General features: G+C 43.5%; 1 protein-coding gene across 11 annotated transcripts in view; it reads right to left on the reverse strand.

The window, feature by feature from the left end:
• Positions 1-2,956: 2,956 nt before the first annotated feature.
• The window catches only part of NPAS3 (neuronal PAS domain protein 3), an 877,558-nt gene continuing 860,795 nt past the window's right edge, over positions 2,957-19,719 (reverse strand). For 4 of the 11 annotated variants that reach the window (XM_073211377.1, XM_073211373.1, XM_073211381.1 and 1 more), the window contains 3 exons: positions 12,444-12,591; positions 8,936-9,060; positions 2,958-8,353 (listed from right to left, as the gene is read on the reverse strand). In XM_073211377.1, coding sequence (XP_073067478.1) covers positions 7,011-8,353; positions 8,936-9,060; positions 12,444-12,591 — 1,616 coding nt within the window. In that variant the 3' untranslated portion in view covers positions 2,958-7,010. Of the gene's footprint in view, positions 8,354-8,935; positions 9,061-12,443; positions 12,592-19,719 lie in introns of all 11 variants that reach the window. The other 7 variants (XM_073211379.1, XM_073211374.1, XM_073211376.1 and 4 more) reach the window with 5 other exon arrangements.

The following is a 19,719-nucleotide window of genomic DNA, read 5'->3' on the forward strand; positions in this document are numbered from 1 at the left end:
TGCGGTAGTTTCCCTGATTCTTTCCATTTCCTTTCCATGGTTGTTTAATTCCTGCCTCAGTTTACTTACAAGTGAGTCTCCCAGTGGGAATCTTCATTATGGATGCATTGCGTGCCTTTACCCCGGGGTTCCATAAAAACTGGGGCAGGTCTCTTGTCTCCAGCAGGGCTGGGCAAAGTAGCCTCAGAGGGACATAAAGTACAATGAAAATGAGAAATGTGCTTTGACAGGGGCAGGCTCTTGCTCTCCTTCCATAACTAGTGAACTTTTTTCCTTGGATCGTTTTTCACCTAAGCACATTACATGAGGGCTGTGTACATAAAGGAAGTGGGAGACCGACCTTAACAAACATTTGTGCAAAGACTAAGGTGTTCTAGACTAGAGACCCAGGATGAGAGAGTAGTTTGGCCTGGCTGCCAGGAAGGGGCTGCAGTCTCAGGCTATTTTAATTACAAGCTCAGAGTCCTGAGCAGGAGATGTAATGGGACTTCCATCCCATGCAAGCCCTGTATTGAATTGAATCTGGAGCTATGCGATTGGTCCAAGGTGTCACATTTTAATAGCAGTTGTCATGGGTTGAGTTATGTCCTCTAAGAAGTGGAAGTCCTAACCCCCAGTCCCTCAGCATGTGATTTTAGCTTTATTTCCTTCTCATGATAGGCTGTGGTGGGTGTGGATTAAGATGCAGTCATACTGGAGGAGAGGCATCCTTAGTCCAGCAAGACTGGGGTCCTTAAGAGGAGAGGAGAGAGGCATAGAGGGGAGAGCTCCAGGCGAAGACACAGAGACATAGGAGAAGACAGCCGTATGGTGATGGAGGCAGATATCAGAGTGATGCATCTGCCAGTCAATGAATGCCAAGGGTCACTGGTAGCTGTTAAGCTAGGAGAGAAGCATGGAACAGACTCCCTCTCAGATCTTCCAGAAGGAATCAACTTTGCTGGCACCTTGAATTCTGACTCCTAGCCTCTAGAACTGTGAGCAACTAATTTTGTTTTTTTTCCCCACACCAGTCTGTGGTAGTCAGGCAGCCCCAGGAAACCACGACAAGGGGCCTTGACAAATCTGGGTGTGCCCAGAGGAGAGTGACTTGGGTAGTGAAGGGATCTGCCACCGTGCCACTGGAGGGACTGAAAGAACAGGTGACATTTAGCCTAGACACTTATTATAACTCTGACATCCATCTTCATATATTTGAAGGCCAGATGGAGGAGGGTTTAGACTTAGTCCATTTAATTCCAGAGATAAGATTTCAGCTTAATACCCTTTAAAAATTACAGCTACCCAATAGTGGCTATCAAGACCCTGACCACTAGAATTTAGGAGTTATGATTTCTACAGGAGAGGGTCCCTCTCAGCTGCTAAGATTCTCTGGATGACAGCTGAGTTGATACTGATCAACCCTCATCTGTGAGGAAGCATTATTAAATGGTACCTTCTTGGAATCTAAGATAAGATGTCAGAGTTTACTAAGCCGGTTACTAACTGCCTGGGTATTTTCCCCCTACCTTTTCCTTTCTCTATTTGCTCTACCTAATTTATTGCTGTGCTCACAATAGACAGTACTACGGTCATACATGCACACCCTCCAGCCAACCTACTGATGGCCAACCCTGGGCTAGCCGTCTGGACTCCCCGGGGTGGCAGGAATGACTGAACTTGCTGCTCTACCCGTTTTGCTGTCGAAGAGTATTTGTGAATCACTGAGCTAGTGATTCATGGTGGGGGAACTTATGGAACAAGCCATGATTTGTGCTTGCAGTGTGTTTACCAGCACTCTTTCTTCATAATGATTTCCTAGGAGATACAGGAAAGCCAGAGCAACTAAGGGTGTGCACTTACCTTAGCATCCCAGAATTGTTTCTGAAGTCTGCTAGTTGTCATTGTCCTTCAGGAATTAGGCCCAAGGCCCAAGAACAAAGTTTGTCTATTTTCACTGCATGATATTTGTCCTTCTCTCCAAGTTCTCCATTCTTTCTACTTTGTAGTCCTGGATAATAATCGTGGCTTGAGCAGACTATCTTCTGGGCTGGATAATATATATTACTTCTTAGCTTCAGTGCAAGGCTTTGACTAAATTGATTTCAAATTGTTTTAAACATGCTTAATGTAAGCAGGCTTTGTCAAAGAGTAGGTGAAGATGGATAAGAATGATAGTTCACAAGAACTAAAACCAATTTCTTTATGTTCAACTGAATGCATATGTTCCCTCTTGTCCTGGCTGCTGCTTTTAAGTTTTTTTTTTTTCTTGTTCCTTATTCCAAATAAACAAATATCTGTACTGGCTGGGAAGGAGAAGAGCGAAGGTGCAGAGAGCTGGCCACAGATCACTGCTCTGCCCACTGCCTGCATACTGGAGCCTTGACAACCTGACATGCTGCCAGCCTGGCAAGGGAGGGGCCCTGTGCTTTGAGGAGTCCGGGGCCCTGGCTGGGCTGCCGGCCTGGGACTGCGGCAGTGGTGGTGCTGCCTAATGGGCAGCGGGTCTGAGCCCAGGGCTTGCTCATTCTTTCTGGCTGAGAGATACTCTTTATTCCATTAGTGATATATTTTAGCAATGATGGGTGTAAATAAAACGTTGATAGGTAGGGAGTCCTGAACTTGGGTGCAAATCCAGGATTTCCACCACTTACACTGATAAAGCTCCAGATGCTGTGAGGATGTCAGTTTCCCCATGCATGTTTGGTCTCCCTGTTTCCTTTTCCACCACCTCCAGGTCACAGGGCTGAAGGGATGTCCAGAAGTAAAGTGTTATGGTTGACCAACACAGTCATCAGCTGACAGAGGGTCGGTCCTAAATCCCACACTCCTATAACGGCCCTTCTGCCTAGGTCGGCCCTTCCCCATGCAGAGCTCTGGAGGCCCCCACTGAGAGCCAGCCCCACTACCACCTACCAGACACAGTGGCTTGAGTGAGCCAGCCTTCACTCATCTGCTCAGGATTGAGTTTCTAGCTTCAACAATATTTCTCTTCTCAATTTTACTAGACCATATTCTTCTGACTTTTAAGAGCAAAAGGGAGAGATGAATTTTGGAGAACTGTTGGGAAAACCCAATTCTGTGCTCTCAGTCACTCTCTCCCCATTTCCAATATTGAAGTTCTTATTTCAAGGACCCATAAAGAGCACTGGGGAGAAATCTAGGGCCCCACAACCATAACTGCACTTCCATATCCATTAGACAGAAGCAACCGTCCATTACAAAAAGAACCCTCAAAGTGGCTAATGTCCCTGAAGACTTAAAACTAGGATGTGATACTTACTATAGCTGGCAGCTTTCAGACACAAGTGTTTGCCTTTCCTTTCAGCTCAGCTCTCTTCATTTTCTGGAGAGCACAGATTTAACAGGTGACTCATCTGTATCCTTAACTTTGAGATAGCAGCTGAAGTTTGTGTTCTCTTTCTCTCTCTTTTGGAGTTAGCTAGCTGATCTGCCTTAAATGTGACAGGCTGTGTGCTGAGCTAACTGATAATCCAGCACAACCATGTCCTACTCAGCTTGACTGGAGGAAGAAAACACATACTTAGTTTAACGGGAAGATATAAACAAGGGAACAGTTGGTTATACATTATAGATTGTAATAAATGAAAATATCGAGTGCATTTTAAATGATTCATGTATGAAAACTGTCATCACTTACTGTGCATTAATCAAGAGAAAAATGCACATTTCCCATAGTGGTTGATGTTGCAGGCCCATTGTTCAGCTTTGATAATGTGCATAATAATAATGCTCAGTATGACAATGAGTTGGGGTAGCTGAAAATTTAGGATGGTTGCAAGTTCCGTGTAGTATTTGGATTAGCGACTTAATCTGTGCCTTGTCAGCCTTATCAGTACACAAGCTATGCATTTTTTCCAAAACTAGCAAAAATATGGATGCATTTTTGTTTTTCACTTTTTTTTTAAATCAAGAATAATGACCAAGGTACCTGCTTAAACAAATACTACCAGCATTCATTAGTTAGGATGGTTGCATGTAAAAGAAATGATGCCAGATAGTAACAAATCCAAGAGAAGTTTATTATGAAAATGGCACCTGCGGATGAAAAAATTAAGTTACATAAAGACAACCATGTATGTGACATGTATGAGAATCTACAAAAGTATAAAAAGAACCCTGTTGTAAATGAAGTATGTACATTTCTGATTTGCAGCATTATCAATGGTCAATGAAAAAAAATGTTTCAAAATAAGCCAGGCACTCAGGAAGTTAGGTCCGGTTAGCTTCACACAAAACAAATGTACCATAGCTGTCGCTTTGTAACGTTTTAATTTTTTTTATATATATATTGTAGAGTTGGTAACACTGCTAAGATTTTTACGAACAGAATATCCCTTTCCCCATTATTCAGCTACTTGGCACCAGTCTCCTCATAAAAGTTTTCATATATTTGTACAAGAAATAGTTAAAAACACAGACACAGTCTTCACAGGTAATGACGTGTTTTTTTTTTCATTTTGTAATTTTAAACACTATGGATTTAGACAGCAGCTGTGATTATCTGTTAGTTTAAATCACCAGAAATCATTTTGACACAACACAGAAACATTTATAAAAGAAAAAAAAAACAGCTGTGTTAGCTGTTCTTTGTAGCTGGTAGGTGCATTCCTTTGATTGTTCGATAGCTAGAATAGAGCTTCCAAAATTAATCTTTAAATATCATGATTGGCCCTCTTCACCTTCTAAACATACTTAAATCCTTCAGGTAAAATCCCTATTAAAATTTGTGACATTTAATTTCTTTTTGCTATTATTCCACAGTGATATGGGCCCAACTCATGGAATCAAAGGTCCTAGAGGAATCCACTCAACATAGTGATATTCAAAGGACAGCCGAATTACTATATTAGCATTGCACGCAGAAACAAATATATATGGCAATTCTATATTCCATGACCACCTCCCCTTTTGTTTTTAAAAAATGTTGGTTGACCTTTGAAATAATTTCCTGTCTCACTGGTAATTGCTTTACATATTGCTCCATCAGCCAACCTGGACAGAAACCAAAGAAAAGCACCCACTGCTTATAGGGAGAGCACAAGGGACTCTGGAAATGTTAACAACTGAGGCTATATGGCATCAATTTATTTAATCTATCTGAGCATTATTCTTCAGAGCTTTGTGTTGTACTCTGGAAGAAAGAGTCATACCCAGAACTCCACTGTGGGAAAAATGGCTCCATTAACCTTGAGCTAGTTAAGAGTCTGTTTATCTCTGAGAATGAAAATATCTTGGAGAATGGGGGAAGGAAAGATGAGGAAGGAAAAGGGGATGTGAAAGAGGGAGGGAAAGAAAGGAGAGGTCGGGAGAATATACACCAGCAAAGCAACAGCAGGAATCTTAAAAAGTGAAACAAAGATTCACAGACAGTAGAAGCAGCATAGGGTGACATTACAGAGGAAGGCCACCACACAAAAATCACTAACCTCCAAGAATCACTGATTCACTAGGACTGCAGGAATGGGACTGTACCACTCCAGACTAGAGATAGAGCACAGAGAAGACAAAGGACAAAACAACTACATTAGCTTAGTATATACTGCATATAGAAACACACATTGAAACTGCAATGGGCTGACAGCCAAGGACACGTACACATTGCACACATTACAGTTCTCACATCTGTTATTAGATGCCTTAACAAACAGCTGCCAAAAATGGAGTGGAAGAAGGATTTATACTTGACAGTCATTTGGAGTGTTTGACACTACACTGATTTCTGGCAACAAAGACAAAATAGGATATTTTTTTTTCTTTTTCTTTTTTTTTCTTTTTTTTACTTAATGTGCAGTTTTCAGTTGCAGTTATCTGTTTGAAGCTTATTAACCCACTCTTTAGTTTTAAACCTTATTGGTTTCCACCTAGAAATAAGACAACCAAAGGGAAAAAAAATATTTCCATCAAATCAAATCAGTCCCCCAAAATACAATCTTCCTTTTATAGCAAGAAATGAAAAAAAAATGTTAAATATTTTTTTCCTTCTTTTACTCCGAAGTGTTATTGATGTTGCAAAAATTAGCCTCAGTCAGACTGAGAAAAGGAATAATAATAAAAAAAAAGCTCAACAAAGGGCAGTATGTACTTAAACTGCTCCTCAAATCAGTTCGATGGAATTTTCCAAAAGCCCCTTTAAAAAGAGCTTTACTGACCCATTAAATTTAACGTGAGGCTATGTTTGTTAGTTGGGAGGTAAAAAATTTTAAGTCCTGCAGCAAATGTTAATGAGGGCTTTGTCTTAACTAACCAAGAAGACTGCAGCAACGGACTCCAGACCAGGACAGAACACGGTTTTCCCAAAACCCAGCCCAGGAGCTGCATTTTGTATGAAGACATTACAGATTAATAAATGATAGCACCATGGTTTTAGAAATTAAGTTAATGTTTCAGTAATTAACATTTAGTCCAACTTTTTTTTTTAAAACATTCTAGTCACAGGCCAGAAATTAAGTTTAAGAACCCAAATTATTTTTATGTGCAAGTAAGAAAATCTTAACCATAAAAAGAGAATTAAATTCTGCATAAAATTCTAAAATACTATCCCCCTATTTTTAAAGGAATTAGGAACAAAAAACAAAACACCACCCCATTTCATTTGACTTAGTCAAACAGGGCACATTGTTTCCTTGTCTCTTTCAATCTTGATCATATCAAGATCTTTATGAAGAAAACCCAATGGTTGTCACTTGAGAAATCTCTTGACCACAAGACTGAGTATTCTATGGCAGAGGCATATACACATTAAAGACATCTTAATAAAGATGCAAAGGAAAGCAAAACAACCCAACACACATCTTAGAAGACGACAAAATGGCAGGCAACTGGTCATCTGACTTTCTGAAGGCAAAAAATAAACATATCTTTACAGGAAAGAATAGTCAAGTTAAAGAAAGAAGGGGTGGGGTGGGGACCGTCGTGTTGAGAGAAGACGCTGACCTGCTCGAATTCAAAGTGCTAGAATTAAAGGTCTAAACGAAAACGCCAATGATGCCTCCGGGGGAGCCCTGGTCTCAGTCCTCCTTGCGCTCCAGAGTCTGTGCCGCGTGGATGCCGTTGCTGTACACGGGGAAGGGGAGTGTGGAGAAGAGTCCCTCGGCCGTGGTGAACACGTTGCCGGCGGGCATCTGCGTCAGGCTGGCTGCGCTCACCGCGCCGCCGAACGGTCCCGACATATTGAGCCGGTGCACGTGGTGGTAGAGCATTTCCATGGGCGTCTTGGGGTCGAGGCCGAAGCCGGGGCTGTTAACGTCCACGAAGTTAACAGCGTGCGCGTTGGGCAGCAGGTTGCCCTGCATGGCCAGGGTCACCTCTGCAGGAGCATAGCGGATGGTGCCCGTGGTGTAGACCCTCTGCGCCGCCGTGCTGGTGGCGGCCAGGGTCCCGGTCACCCTGTGCACCAGCGGCAGCACGACGTTGCCGGCCTGCAACCTCTGCAGCGCCTCCAGGTCCCCAGTGTACAGCAGCGAGTTGGACGCACTGGGGGCGCCCCCGCCGCCGCCGCCTCCGCCCCCGGGGTGCTTGTCCCGCGGGGACGCCGAGAGCGGGGGTGACAGCGGGTCAGAGGCGACTGGGGCCAGGGCGGCAGTGGCCGAGGCGCTGAACTGAGTCTTGCGGGCAGCTGCGCCGTCGGCGCCGGGCGGCGTGAGGGCCGAGTCGGGGATGGCCACGTGCAGCCCGCCGCCGGCCCCGCCGCCCTGCGGGGACGGAAAGTGCTCCGAGCTGGGGGGCTTGGTCATGCTGTAGGGGGACTCGTTCCTGGAGATCTCCCGGTTGGGCGGGTAGTTCCAGATGCTGCTGTCGTTGTCGAAGTTGATGGGTTCCGAGATCTCCGTCTTGATCTTGAGCACCGAGGCACTGTTGGGGGAGGACAGCAGCCGCGGGGCCTCCACCAGGCCGACGTCCAGGCCCCCGGGGCTCGACGCGCTGGACAGGCGCCGGCGGCTGGCGCTGCCGCCCTTCTGCCGTTTCCGCCGCTTCTTGCGCTTCTGGTGCTTGCTGGAGGCCTGCGCGCCCGCCTCGCCCGCGCTGTCCGAGTCCTTGGCGCTGTCGGACGTGAGCGACTCGCAGTTCTGCAGCCGCAGGTCCGACTCGCTCTCCACGTAGCGCTCCACCTTGATCTGCATGGGGCCCAGCGCGCCGAAGCTGTTCTCGCCCGCCTTGGGGTTCTCAAAGTCCGAGTGCTCGAAGCTGTCGTCGCTGTCGCGGCTGTCCGGGTTGCTGGAGCTGTGGCCGTCGTCGTTGCAGTTCATGTCGTTGTCGCACGCGTTACCCGACTTTTTCCGGTCGGGCTCCGGGTCTTCGCTGTTCTCGGACTGGTTCCCCTTCTCGTCGGACTTGGAGTTCTCGTTTTCCTCTGCGTGGAGCCGGCGGCCAGGGTGGCGCGGCGGGGGGAGGAGAGACAGAAGACACCCATTAGCGGGGCGTGACCCACCTCTCAGCTGCGGGGCGCGGGGCTGGGGAGGTGTCTTGCCCCACCTGAGCTGCTCCACCACCTCTGGTACTTGAAAGCCTAGGCTTCTCTCTCTCTCTCTCTCTCTCTGTATTGTGTACATAGGCTTATTCACCACAATATACCTATATATGTGTATGAATATATATCATTACATATATGCACATTTATATATATGTATGAATATATACTATTTATATATGTATGAATATATACCATTACATATATACACAACATATATATGTATATCTTTATATACCACTATATATACACATGTATATATACACGTGTGTACATATGTGTTTGGGGGTGTAAGAATATATACACATATGTGTGGAGAGAGACTCAGTGGTAACTTGCTGTGGCATAGGTCTCTCTGTAAAATGTGGCCAGTTGCTAAGCTGTGCTGGTGGTCCTTTGGCCACTGCCCAGCCCTCATGTTTGAGAGGACAGCCACAACTGTAGGAGAAGGAGGTGTGCTAATACCTGTAATACCTGAGGTATCTTTGGAGTCTGATTCAGAGTCGGATGTCTCGGAGGACTCCGAGGTCTTCTCCGGCAGATGGGGAAGCTGTGCGATGTCCATTGGCGTGTCCTTGTACTCAGGGTTGCTGCAGGGAGGCAGTCATTCATCAGGAGTGCGGACACCTGTGCCCTACGGTCTGCTGTTGACCATCTTCTCCCCACTTCCTTGCCCCAACCTTTGGAGTTTAGAGAGTTTAAACAACTAAACGGGAATCATTTCTCAGTTCATAGTGGGACTTTCACAGAAGCTTGGATTGCATGGTGAGGGGGGGCGGTACAGGTGCACCCTGCTGTGATGATTGAATACCCAAATGCTACATGAAAGCCACTAAAAAGCTTTCATATGATCAGGTGCCTCTGGGGACCAGGGAACTCTGCTGCTTGACATCCGTCCCAGGGTAGCACCTAGAGGGAGGGAGGATGGGAAGTACTCTCAACAATTCATTCCCACACCTCCTGGGGTGCCCTATCTTCTCTTGGGCTTCTAATGAGTCAGTGGCCTCAGTTCCCCATCTTGGTTCCTTGATGGAGCTTAGCTGTTCAGATGCCTTCAAAGCTACCAGGGGGAGGGGCAGGGCCCTCAGCATCTAAATGCCTGACAGATGCACAGGTGCACCTTGGGATGTGTGGATTATGGCTACTGAACTGTCAACACACCCATTACAATCACATTTTCATCTGCTCGTGTGGTGTACACCTGTGGCTTGTTAGCTGGAAATCTGATTGCAGTGGGGAGAGTCTCAGTGTGAAGAGCCCCTAAAAGAATGGGATCAAACTCTATTTGCACAAATGTGCTTAATTTTTGTTCTATTTTTAATTCAAAAACAAGCCTTTTCGGGGAAAAGAGAGTGTATTCGGTGAGTTTGAGTAAGCTATCTTCTAGAACTCCTGCTCTAAGGATGACCTGATGTATGAGTGGTAGGGGCTGCTGTAATCTGAAGGTACAAGGAAAGCGTCTTGCCTCAATATGCAAAATGCCTCTTCTATCCTTCCATGATGGCTAGCCAACTAGAGAGTTACAATAGATGATTACTGATTCATTTGTTAATCTCTAGTGAAATTCTGTATTTAAGAGTGGCTTTCGGTAACTACTCTAAAACTGCAAATGTCCCTGGGTTAATTCACTGAGACTGATTATCAGACATTTACTCTTTAGTGTGAATTAGCTACAGCAGCAGGGCTTTCTCTAGATAATCAGATGAGACTAATGGTGGGAAGGTAGCCTTAGCACATGTGCAGCTCCAAATACTCTGAAGAGTCTGTAATTCTACCAAGCATTGTGAGGGAATGAGATGAAGCCTGAAAGAGCAGGAATTTCAGAACATGGAAGGGCAAGCCTGGAAGGGGCCCAGAAGTGAGGGATTCTGGGAAAAGGTAGTATGAAAATATTGCTCAGGGAAGAATGAAAGAAGAATGTGGGAAAGAAAAACAAACTTCAGTTAGTTGCTATTTTGCCAAGGCCAGATGTTTTCCTTACTAGATCTCTAGCCTATTGAAGTGATACCAATAAATAATAAATGGTAGACTTGGTGGAGTTTCATTTGCTAAACCCCATCTATATTATAGTCTCCTTTGGCCCAGGTGCCATGTGGGTTCACAAGTCATTGTCACCCACCTTACAGTCTTTAATTATTGAACTCAGGGTGGGTCTTTAGGTCACTTGTAATAGGTCTACCAGGTCTGAGATGAGGCTCTGGAACCTGAAGACTGGTCTTTGGCATCCAAGCTGCTTTCATTGACACTCAAGAGCATGCACCATTTAATCTTCGGTTAGATCAGTGGTGTTGAGCCAACGTTGCACAGACTGACCTCTCCTGAATCCTCCCTGCCTCCACTTGTTGGCAGGGAAGGAAGTTATGAGGTTGATGAGGCAGTAAGATCCAGAAAGGCAGAAATCTCCCTGCATGGGAGTAACAGCCATATCAATTACTTTCATACCCTAGGTTTCATCAGTATGAGGGACAGACGTTCTAGTCTAAGATGTCCCTGTTACCATTGTCTAATTTTTAATAAGAACGGGTCTCCTTGGCACAGAAGTATTTTTGCCTATAGCAGAAGAATGTCAGTTATTCTGTTTTCTCTTTGGCATGTGAGTTTTTATAACCATTTGCATTACACATGGCCACTGTTCAATTAACTTCTACATAAAAGGCTACCTTGATATCAGAATGTATCTTAAACATATCACAAACACAGGAGACATTTTGCATGAAAATCAGGTGTTGGAGAAAGCCGTACTAAATACACATACTTTTACCTTTACAGAGAATTAATGTAGAGTGAAAGAGGTCAAAAAGGAAAAAGAAAGTAGATAAATGAAGACTCTTTTAAGTGGTGCAAATTAAGGCCCTCTCCAGAGCAATAATCATTAGTGTCTGATTGATATGCTATTGGTAGCAAGCACATTCATGCCTTCGAGTCATCACCAACGTATGTGAGCACACTCTGAAGGGTCAGTGTGCTGATGAGCAGCGCTGTCAGCATCTCGGGTCCGTTTAGCTCTCAAAGAAAAATGGGATTCAGCTTCTCCCTGTCTAGATGATTAGCTGAATGGCACCAACTTCATTCGTGGCACCTATAGGAAATTTTCCTACTCAGAACACATGTGGGCCCTGCTTGGTGGCTTTGGGCCAACAGAAGCTGAAGACAGGAAAGACAGTGGTGGGGCAGAGCCAGGCTGAACTTCCTAATAGCTCGGAGACCAGATTGCTGGAGAAAATCCTGGAAATCTTGTCCCCAAACACAAACCACCCAGGCTGTTGGTCTTGGTTACTTTTTTGGCTAGTTTGAATCCAAAGCTGGAAAGTAGACAAGGAAGGAATGAGAAATGGTGTTGCAGTTTTTAATTTAGGAAGTTGTTGAGCTTGGCCTCATTTATGGATATAAATTTGAGGACATGTTAAAATCTCAGTTAAACCTGCCTGAGATCACACAGCAGAGGCAAAAAAAAAAGATGGCCTGCCTTTTTATATTGATACTGTCTGGATTCTGGTAAAGCAACTCACTTTGCTTACCAAACCCTTAATGCCTAGGGAATCAAACTCTGTAACATGTTTAGTGCTTCAAAGGGATGAACTGCAGGAGAAATGAATCATCCTCTTTTGCTTAATTTTTACAAGATTGGAGTGCTTGCATGTGAGTGTTTGTGGTGGGGAGAAGGCTCCGGCTATAGACAGAAGTCTGTATCTTTTTGGCTTGAGCATTTTTAGGCAACCAAAGCAACCTCTGCAGAGCTGCCCAAATATTGAAAGACCAAGAATTATTGAAAATTTTGTGAATCTGCGCTGAAAGTACCTTCTAACATGGCTCTGATCTTTTCATATTTCTTTGACTCTTTTGGAAAGAAAAGCAGCATTTCCACATAATTCCACACCAGATACTATCAAAATATAATAAAACATGTCAGCTATTAACCATAGGGATGCATATTTTATAACAGACAGAAATGAAAAAGAATTAGAAAATATACCTAAGAAGATAATTCACCCAGATGATATTCTTCTCATTTGCGTTCTTGGCGTTAATAGCTATGGTGGCACTAGACTGTATCCAAATATATCCTCCATTCTTCTGCATCCAGCGATAGTACTTGGTCACACACTGGCCCTTGTTCAGCACTAGGGAAACAAAACAAAACAAAACAAAACAGAAGGCATAGCATATTAAGACTGGGACCAAATGATTACCATTTCTGCAAAACCTCAAGCTTAGAAAAGGGTGGTCCTGTGTGCAAGCCAGGTGCCCCCCTGTCTGCTTAATGTAGAAGGCATTAGTAGGACAAATAAAATCAACAATTCAGTGGAGCGGCAGCTCCGGAGCGAGGGTTACTAGCGTTTGTAGCAAGACTCTATTCCGTTTTGGGCAGCCATGGTGTGAAAGGAAGAATAAAAAGACTACAAATCTTTTTTGGCTCACAGAATACCTAATGCAGTGTGGATATTGTCAATGGGTTTGACGTCAGACAGTAACAAAGGCAAATTTGTATGTGATTTATTCATAGCTGCGAGGTAGGCTTCTTTGAGATTCTGGATATTTGAATGGTTCCGAAGATGCTTTACCCCTCCGTCTTTGATCATTCCACCTCAGTGTGAGCAGTATCAGCCAGGGTCCCTATGCATCTGCTCCTTTTGATCTTTTCTAACAGAATTTATAGTCTGGGTATGAACTAAATTTACATTGGTCATTCAGGGCAAATTCTGGTGAGACTTTACTGAATGTTGGAACAAAATAAATTCCTCAACTAAGTCAAAGAAAAACACTGGCCTAAGGGAGGCACAGAATTGACTTGGCTAGAGCCAAACAGAGTGACAGCTCCACACAGACTTTGAAATATGGCCCCAAATGAAGGAACAAGTAAAAACAATCAGTAATGTGAACCGCTGCCATTAAGTACCCGTTGGAAGAGAGCTTTCAAATGCAGATGTTAAAAATGATACTTTAACCAAAATCTTGCCAAGTTGAAATTGATTTGATTTGTATCTGGGTACTTCTGAGCTAGTAAAAGGGGAAAGTGCAGTAAATCATCCCCTGAAATAAAGTGCTATGGGTAGGAAGGGTTTAAAAGGATGCCGGAAATGTGCAAAACCTGTGGTTACTGCTTGGCTGGAGATCTCAGCGACTCCACACCCCAGAAAGTGTGCCTGCTAAGTGGCCACTAGAGGGCAGTGTGCACTCGTCCACGTCGCCCACTTTTTGGCATGTCCTTGTCTCCGTCTGCTAAAATGAAAAACCTCTAACTGCTGTAATAAATTTGGCTAAATTAGCTGCTAAATGGTTATCTCAAGTAATATGTATTTGCATTAATCATCTTGCTCTAAACCAGAACAAGCCAGAGTCCTAAAGACGTAGTAAATTCATATTGTCCATTTAATTACGGCTAATAAGTGCTTCATATACAATAGTTTCATGAAGTACATTTTGATTTTTTTTTGAAGGGGGATGTGGATGGGTAAAGGGAAGTCACTTTGGAAAAGAGCCGTGTTTAAGGCCATTTTAGCTCTTCCCATGGTGTTTGAGCTGCTCTTCGTGGCTCTGAAAGCCATCAAAAATTAAACCTCCACATATTATATCCATAAACATATATACCTCGATGCTTTTCTCCCATTCTCTCTTTTTTCTTACAGTACACTAAATGGATGGTTGTAAAATTTAATAATTATGTCTTAACGGTTGCTTGAAAAAGACTTGCTTTGATAAGTTCTTCAAATAGTGGCACTCTATTCTGAAACCATTCAACACTTCAGGGTATTTTTAAGGTCCGGAACTGTCATCTTCTCTTGGTGGTGAGGCTCCACAGGTAGCATTGTACTGTCCTTTTGTAGGCAGTTGTTAAGTTCTGCCATTCTGCATGCATGGTTTCCCCAGCTACAAAACTGCATGGTGAAGCTGAAAGCAGTAAAATACTAACTCTGCCACGCAGCTCTTCTGTCAAACCATTGCCCCATGCGACAAGATGTGCTTCTATTCAAATCCTCTCAGCCTGGTTAACTATTAATAGAGGAATGATGGGCTAGGAAATTCTGCCCACTATTTTCACAGAGAAAACTTACAGCACCCCTATCAGTGGTTAGCATATAATTCTATCTGCTGTGCATCTGGAATAAGGAATTATTTCAAAGGGTTCTTTCATTTTTAATAAAGGCAAAGAGACTAAGAAGCCCTTTTTTAGAATCATATGAAGAAAACACTAAGATGGTAGGCCAGATCAGCCCAGCCTGGCTGGGGATTCTGGACTGGAATCCGACCCAAAGCAGGCAAAATAAAAAAAAAAAAAAATTACCCCACCTCTTCCAAATACAGTGCATAAGAGGCAAAGGGAAAAGGAGTCATAAAGTCAAATTATAATTTGCAGAATCAACATAAAGATCACCCCCACTCCTTGCTAATAATACTTCCTCTTAAAAACAAACAAAGAAACAATCTCAATTCTGACATGCAGAGCCAGCAGAACATCTGCTTTCCTGGTGGGCTCTGCGTATGTGCCGTGCAAGGGCTGAAAGGCTTATTTGCTGCAAGACTGATGTTAGGGCACCATCTTTGTGGGTTAAGGCCATTTCATGGACCGTGGTGAACAGTGCAGAGCAGATCCTGCAGCCCACCAGGCTCAGCTGGTGAAGACACGTCTGACCTAATCCATTTATTTGCCCTGAGGTAGCCTGGCAAACAGAAATCTTAAAAGGTAAAGGGACATTCTAGCACGTTCTTAAATCATGACTATGCCCTGAGCATCAGGGTTTTCTGAGTGAGACCGTCTTATGTCAGTGGGAATCTAGATAACTCAGAGCGAGGCTCCGGGTTAGCTCCCACTGTAGCATGACATGTTGGCCAAAATGTTGCCCCAGTGGCAGGAGGTTTTCAGGAGGTCCCATAAAAGAAGTCACAATGGAATTGTGCTTCTTTATAAATGAATAAGGAATAATTTTTGCTTGGGGCTCCAGAATATAAATTTATGACTTTGGGATGAAGCTTTTTTCTTAAAGAAAAAAAAATCATACTGGCAAATCAGTTGGATCATTCCAGCTGCGCCAGAGGCAGGATCTGACAGCTTTTCCTGAGCTCATGTGGTCCTAATCAGCTCAAGAAGAAAAGCCACCTTGGTGCCAGTTCGAAAGGATTTTTTAGTTTGTAATAAATTAGACAACTGGAAAAACAAAAACTTTTTTGATTCTCTTTAATCCAGTGGCTGTTAACTTTTATTTTTGAGTTGTAGCTTTAGATAATGGAGAAAAATGAGAGAATGCCTGTGTCTAGTTTATAAAATTCCTGTTGTGGGGAAATACAGAAATAAGCATGGTAGAAGTTACTTGTATGGGAAGTTCTTAAAAAATAGTTAATTGTCCCTTGAGAAGAGGTAGGTGCTCATCAAACCAATGAGCCCGGGAGTAAATTTACAACAATGCACTCAAACTATAAAGAGAGGAAGCACAGAGAGGAAATACATATGTGGATCATATTTTTAGTTTTACATCACAATACAGCCTGAGTACTTCTAACACAGCTGGGTATATTTTCTTTGGTTTATCATAAAGTCTGTTTTTGCTGTCCAAAACTTGTGGTAGAGCAGCCCGCGTGTCCCTCACTGAATCACCGATCCCATCACAACATCGCTAGAATTATGTCTTTAAAGTTGTGCTGTAGGAATTTGTTTTTATTTAAGGATCTCAAAACACTGACATGGCCTTTTCTTAGATTTTACAGGGTAAACACAAAGACAGGGAGGATGAGTCCATTTTCTGCAGGTTCACTTACAATCTCAAATGGTCCCAGGTATCACTGCGAAGGCCTTGGCCACCAAAATTGCTTTTGGCTGTTTTGCTGAGGATCAGCACTGTCCCACCTTCCAAGCTAACGGTGCCTCTGAGTTCAGACTGTGCTCTTCAGAGGGCAGTGGGAACTCCGCATTTGTGAGAACACCATACAAAGAGATTGAAATCCTCCTGGCTCAGCTAGTCCAGGCCTGCTCACTTGACAATTTTTGGCTATTAGTGTCAAAACACTGTAATTATGAAGGCAGTGCAAATACAGTTCAATCAAAAGAAAATTGAAGAGACTTACCTTTTGGAATACATGACCTTTTATGTCAAATACACATTTCCCCCAAAAGGCTAGATGCTAAATCTTACCGAGTATCTTTTAAAAATACTCCCTGGTCTCAGTTTGGGCGCAGTGGTGGGCGTCCAAGAAATGGGCCGCTTGTTGAGAGTCGCCTACTCTCCCCCCAGAGCTGACGGACTCTCAGCTGAAGTGCACATCCATGGCTCTGCACAGTCACCAACGGAGGGATGTCAGTTTTCCTTGGGAAAACTTTGTCCCCAGAAATAGACTTAGATTGAAAGGACATAAAGGAGGCCTGTGTCTGTGGCAGGAACGTAATTCTGTTAGTAAATCAAAACACATCAGGACACGTTTGCCTTCAGAAATATGGAGAAAAAAAGAGAACATGGTCTCTTCCTGTTGGGCTGTTCTACAAACTCAAAGCCAAAGATTCTAAATAGTGAGTTACTTGTGTCTTAAGAAGAAGGAAGCAGTCTAATTCAGTTTGAAGAGGAGATGAAGCACACATATCAAAAGCGGCCTTTTAGCAAAGTGTCCCACAAAAGCACTTTTTAGTGGTTTGCATATGCATCAAAAAGCTGCAATACTTGGTGTATTCAGGTGAGTATAGAATAAATAGGAAATGGTGAGCTCATCAGCGATTTCACACTTCACATTCACCCAGCTGAACAAAGAGCTTCATTATTGTCATGGCGATAGCAGGACGCATCTGCAGCGCCTTTCACCCCTCCTTGAGGTGCTTCGTCAGAGGCTGCAGTGGACAGACAGCGGGTGCTTCCTCCTAGAAACTCAAAAAATTATTTTTGAGTTCACTGCTGTGGAGTCTGTGTAAGTAAGGGGATGTGTTAGAGTCCTGCTTTCTACTTAATACTGCAGTTGGGTGCTTAGCTGTAGCCACTGGTTTTCTTTCTACATTCACAAAACTGGCAGATGAAACATGAAAAAGAATATTGGCTCTTTAATCTCTGCTTCTCCACCTAAGGCCCAAGGCAGGCTGACAGGGAACTTCATTCTGGAAACAGGACTTTTTAAAAAAAATTCTGGATTACTTTCTCCTCTGCTTTTGAAAACTGTGGGCTACAGGGGAATGAACCTGACACAGACTTTAAACAAGAACAAGTTTCTTTATCTAAAAAGTTAGAGTCCTTGATGCTTACAGGAAGGTCGTTTTCAAAACCCATAGGAGAAACGGCATTAGAGCCGGAAACTGCGCACTATGTGCTTTATTTATTTGCAACCAACACAGGTTTCCATTTAGAACTGCTTACAGGATAACCAAGGCTTTGATGCTGTGCACACTTTCCTACAGATTTTGCAATTAGTGAACGAGATGTTATAAACAGCATTTTTTGTGAAATGATTATCACAAATTGGTTTTTGGTGTTTTTGTAAATCTATGTGCCGAGCAATATTTGGTAAGGTTTAATGATATTTGATACTTAATGTGAGTTATGAGCTTAAGGACAGAAGACCTGTGGATGTTCCGTGAAGGGCTATGCATCATCTATGGATTTTCCCCCTAATACACTAATGACAAGCCGTGCTTCAAGTACTATCTGTGTGATTTATAACCTCAGAAGAGGCTTCTTCCTATACCGCTGCCAATTGATAGATTTTTATTAACTGTTAATACTGAATCATGCAGAAAACTCGTCATTGATTCAGAACGTGTCAATTTGGGAAGTTTAAAAAATAAATTTCCTTTTTCTTCCTGAGAATGTTCTGAGAGCAGGGCTTTTAAACATTGACGGCATCATGTTCTGGGACAGGAAGGTCAAAATGCTTGCTGGCCGGTGACATTGAAGGTCTCAGGTTTTTTTCAAGCTGTTTTCAGTCCAACCTGGGAGTGTCCCTACTACTCATGCCTGCCCTTCTTGGCCTAAGATAGCGAAGGGCAATGTATTCTTAGCCCCCACACCTTTTTGGAGATTTTCTAAATCAAGGGAAGCAGTTGAATTCTTCAGCATGAAATTAATCATTAAGAAAGGCTTGTGGCTAGGAAATGAGGGACATGGTGGACTTAGTCACTCAGTCCATAAATATTTGTTTGAGTGCCGCCAGGCGCTGGGGGACAGCAAAGAGCAAAGTGCGCTGTGACGCTCCGCTCCTGTATCAGTCGCTGTTCGTCTTGTGACTCTGTCTCCCTTGCCAGTGACTGGCTGAGGTTTGGCACGTGTTGAAACACTGGACGTTGAGATGCAAGGGCAAGTCTCTCTACGGTGGGAGACTATTGAAAAGTTTTCTTCCTTCTAAAGGATTTGTCTCTGTTTGCCTTTGAATGGGAGACAGGTGCTTATGAGTCGTTGGCACTACTAAGTCCTAACAGAGGTAACTGCTACACAAAGTGGTGTGTGGGTTACTAAAGCGCAGGGGTCTGACTCGGCCTCAGTGAATTTTTCACCTACCTTTAAAAGTGATGAACAAGGGCGTGTTGGGGAGGCTAAGCTGGGATGAGAGACCCAGGAAAAGGCAAAGGGTGAGGTGGCTCTTAACACTCAGACTTAGGTTATATCTCTGGTGATCCCTGTGTTGCTTGATGCGGTCATGTCAGTAAGTCCACTAAACATCTTTAACAAGAAACATAAAGTGGTGAGGCACAGGTATGCAAAAATTAGTGTTCTGTAAAATTGGTGATATTTAAAAGGGCCTGGACGAATTTTGTTTGTTTGCCTGTTCTGTAATTTTCAGAAATCCAAGTACTTTGCCGTGAAAACATTATGGATACTTCCATGTACCAGTGATTATTGACTGTTCACTGAACAGCTATTCTCCCTCCCCAGTTTTACTGAGAAGTAATTGGCATACATCACTGTGTAAGTTTAAGGGGCCCAGCATGATGGTTTGACAAATATTTTTTGTGAAATGATTATTACAATAGGTTCAGGAACATCCATCTTCCCATATAGATATAGTAAAAAGAAATCAAAATAAAGGAAACAATTCTCCTTGTGATGCAAACTCCTACGACTCACTCTTTAACACCTTTCCTCTCTGTCCTGTGGCAGTGTCAGCTAGCCATCATGCTGTGCCACTTCTTTCTGGGTAACAGAACTCTAATTTGGGGTTTTTATGTTTGATGGTCTCCTCCCAAGTCTGGGGAGGGAGATAAACTTTGATTGTTTAAACCAGTCGTGGTAATCCATCCAGTGTGTGGCTTAGGCTTGGGCATTTAATGAAATGCTGGGCAATGA

The sequence above is a fragment of the Manis javanica genome, chromosome 8, assembly GCF_040802235.1.
Source record: "Manis javanica isolate MJ-LG chromosome 8, MJ_LKY, whole genome shotgun sequence".
NCBI classification, from domain to species: Eukaryota; Metazoa; Chordata; class Mammalia; order Pholidota; family Manidae; genus Manis; species Manis javanica.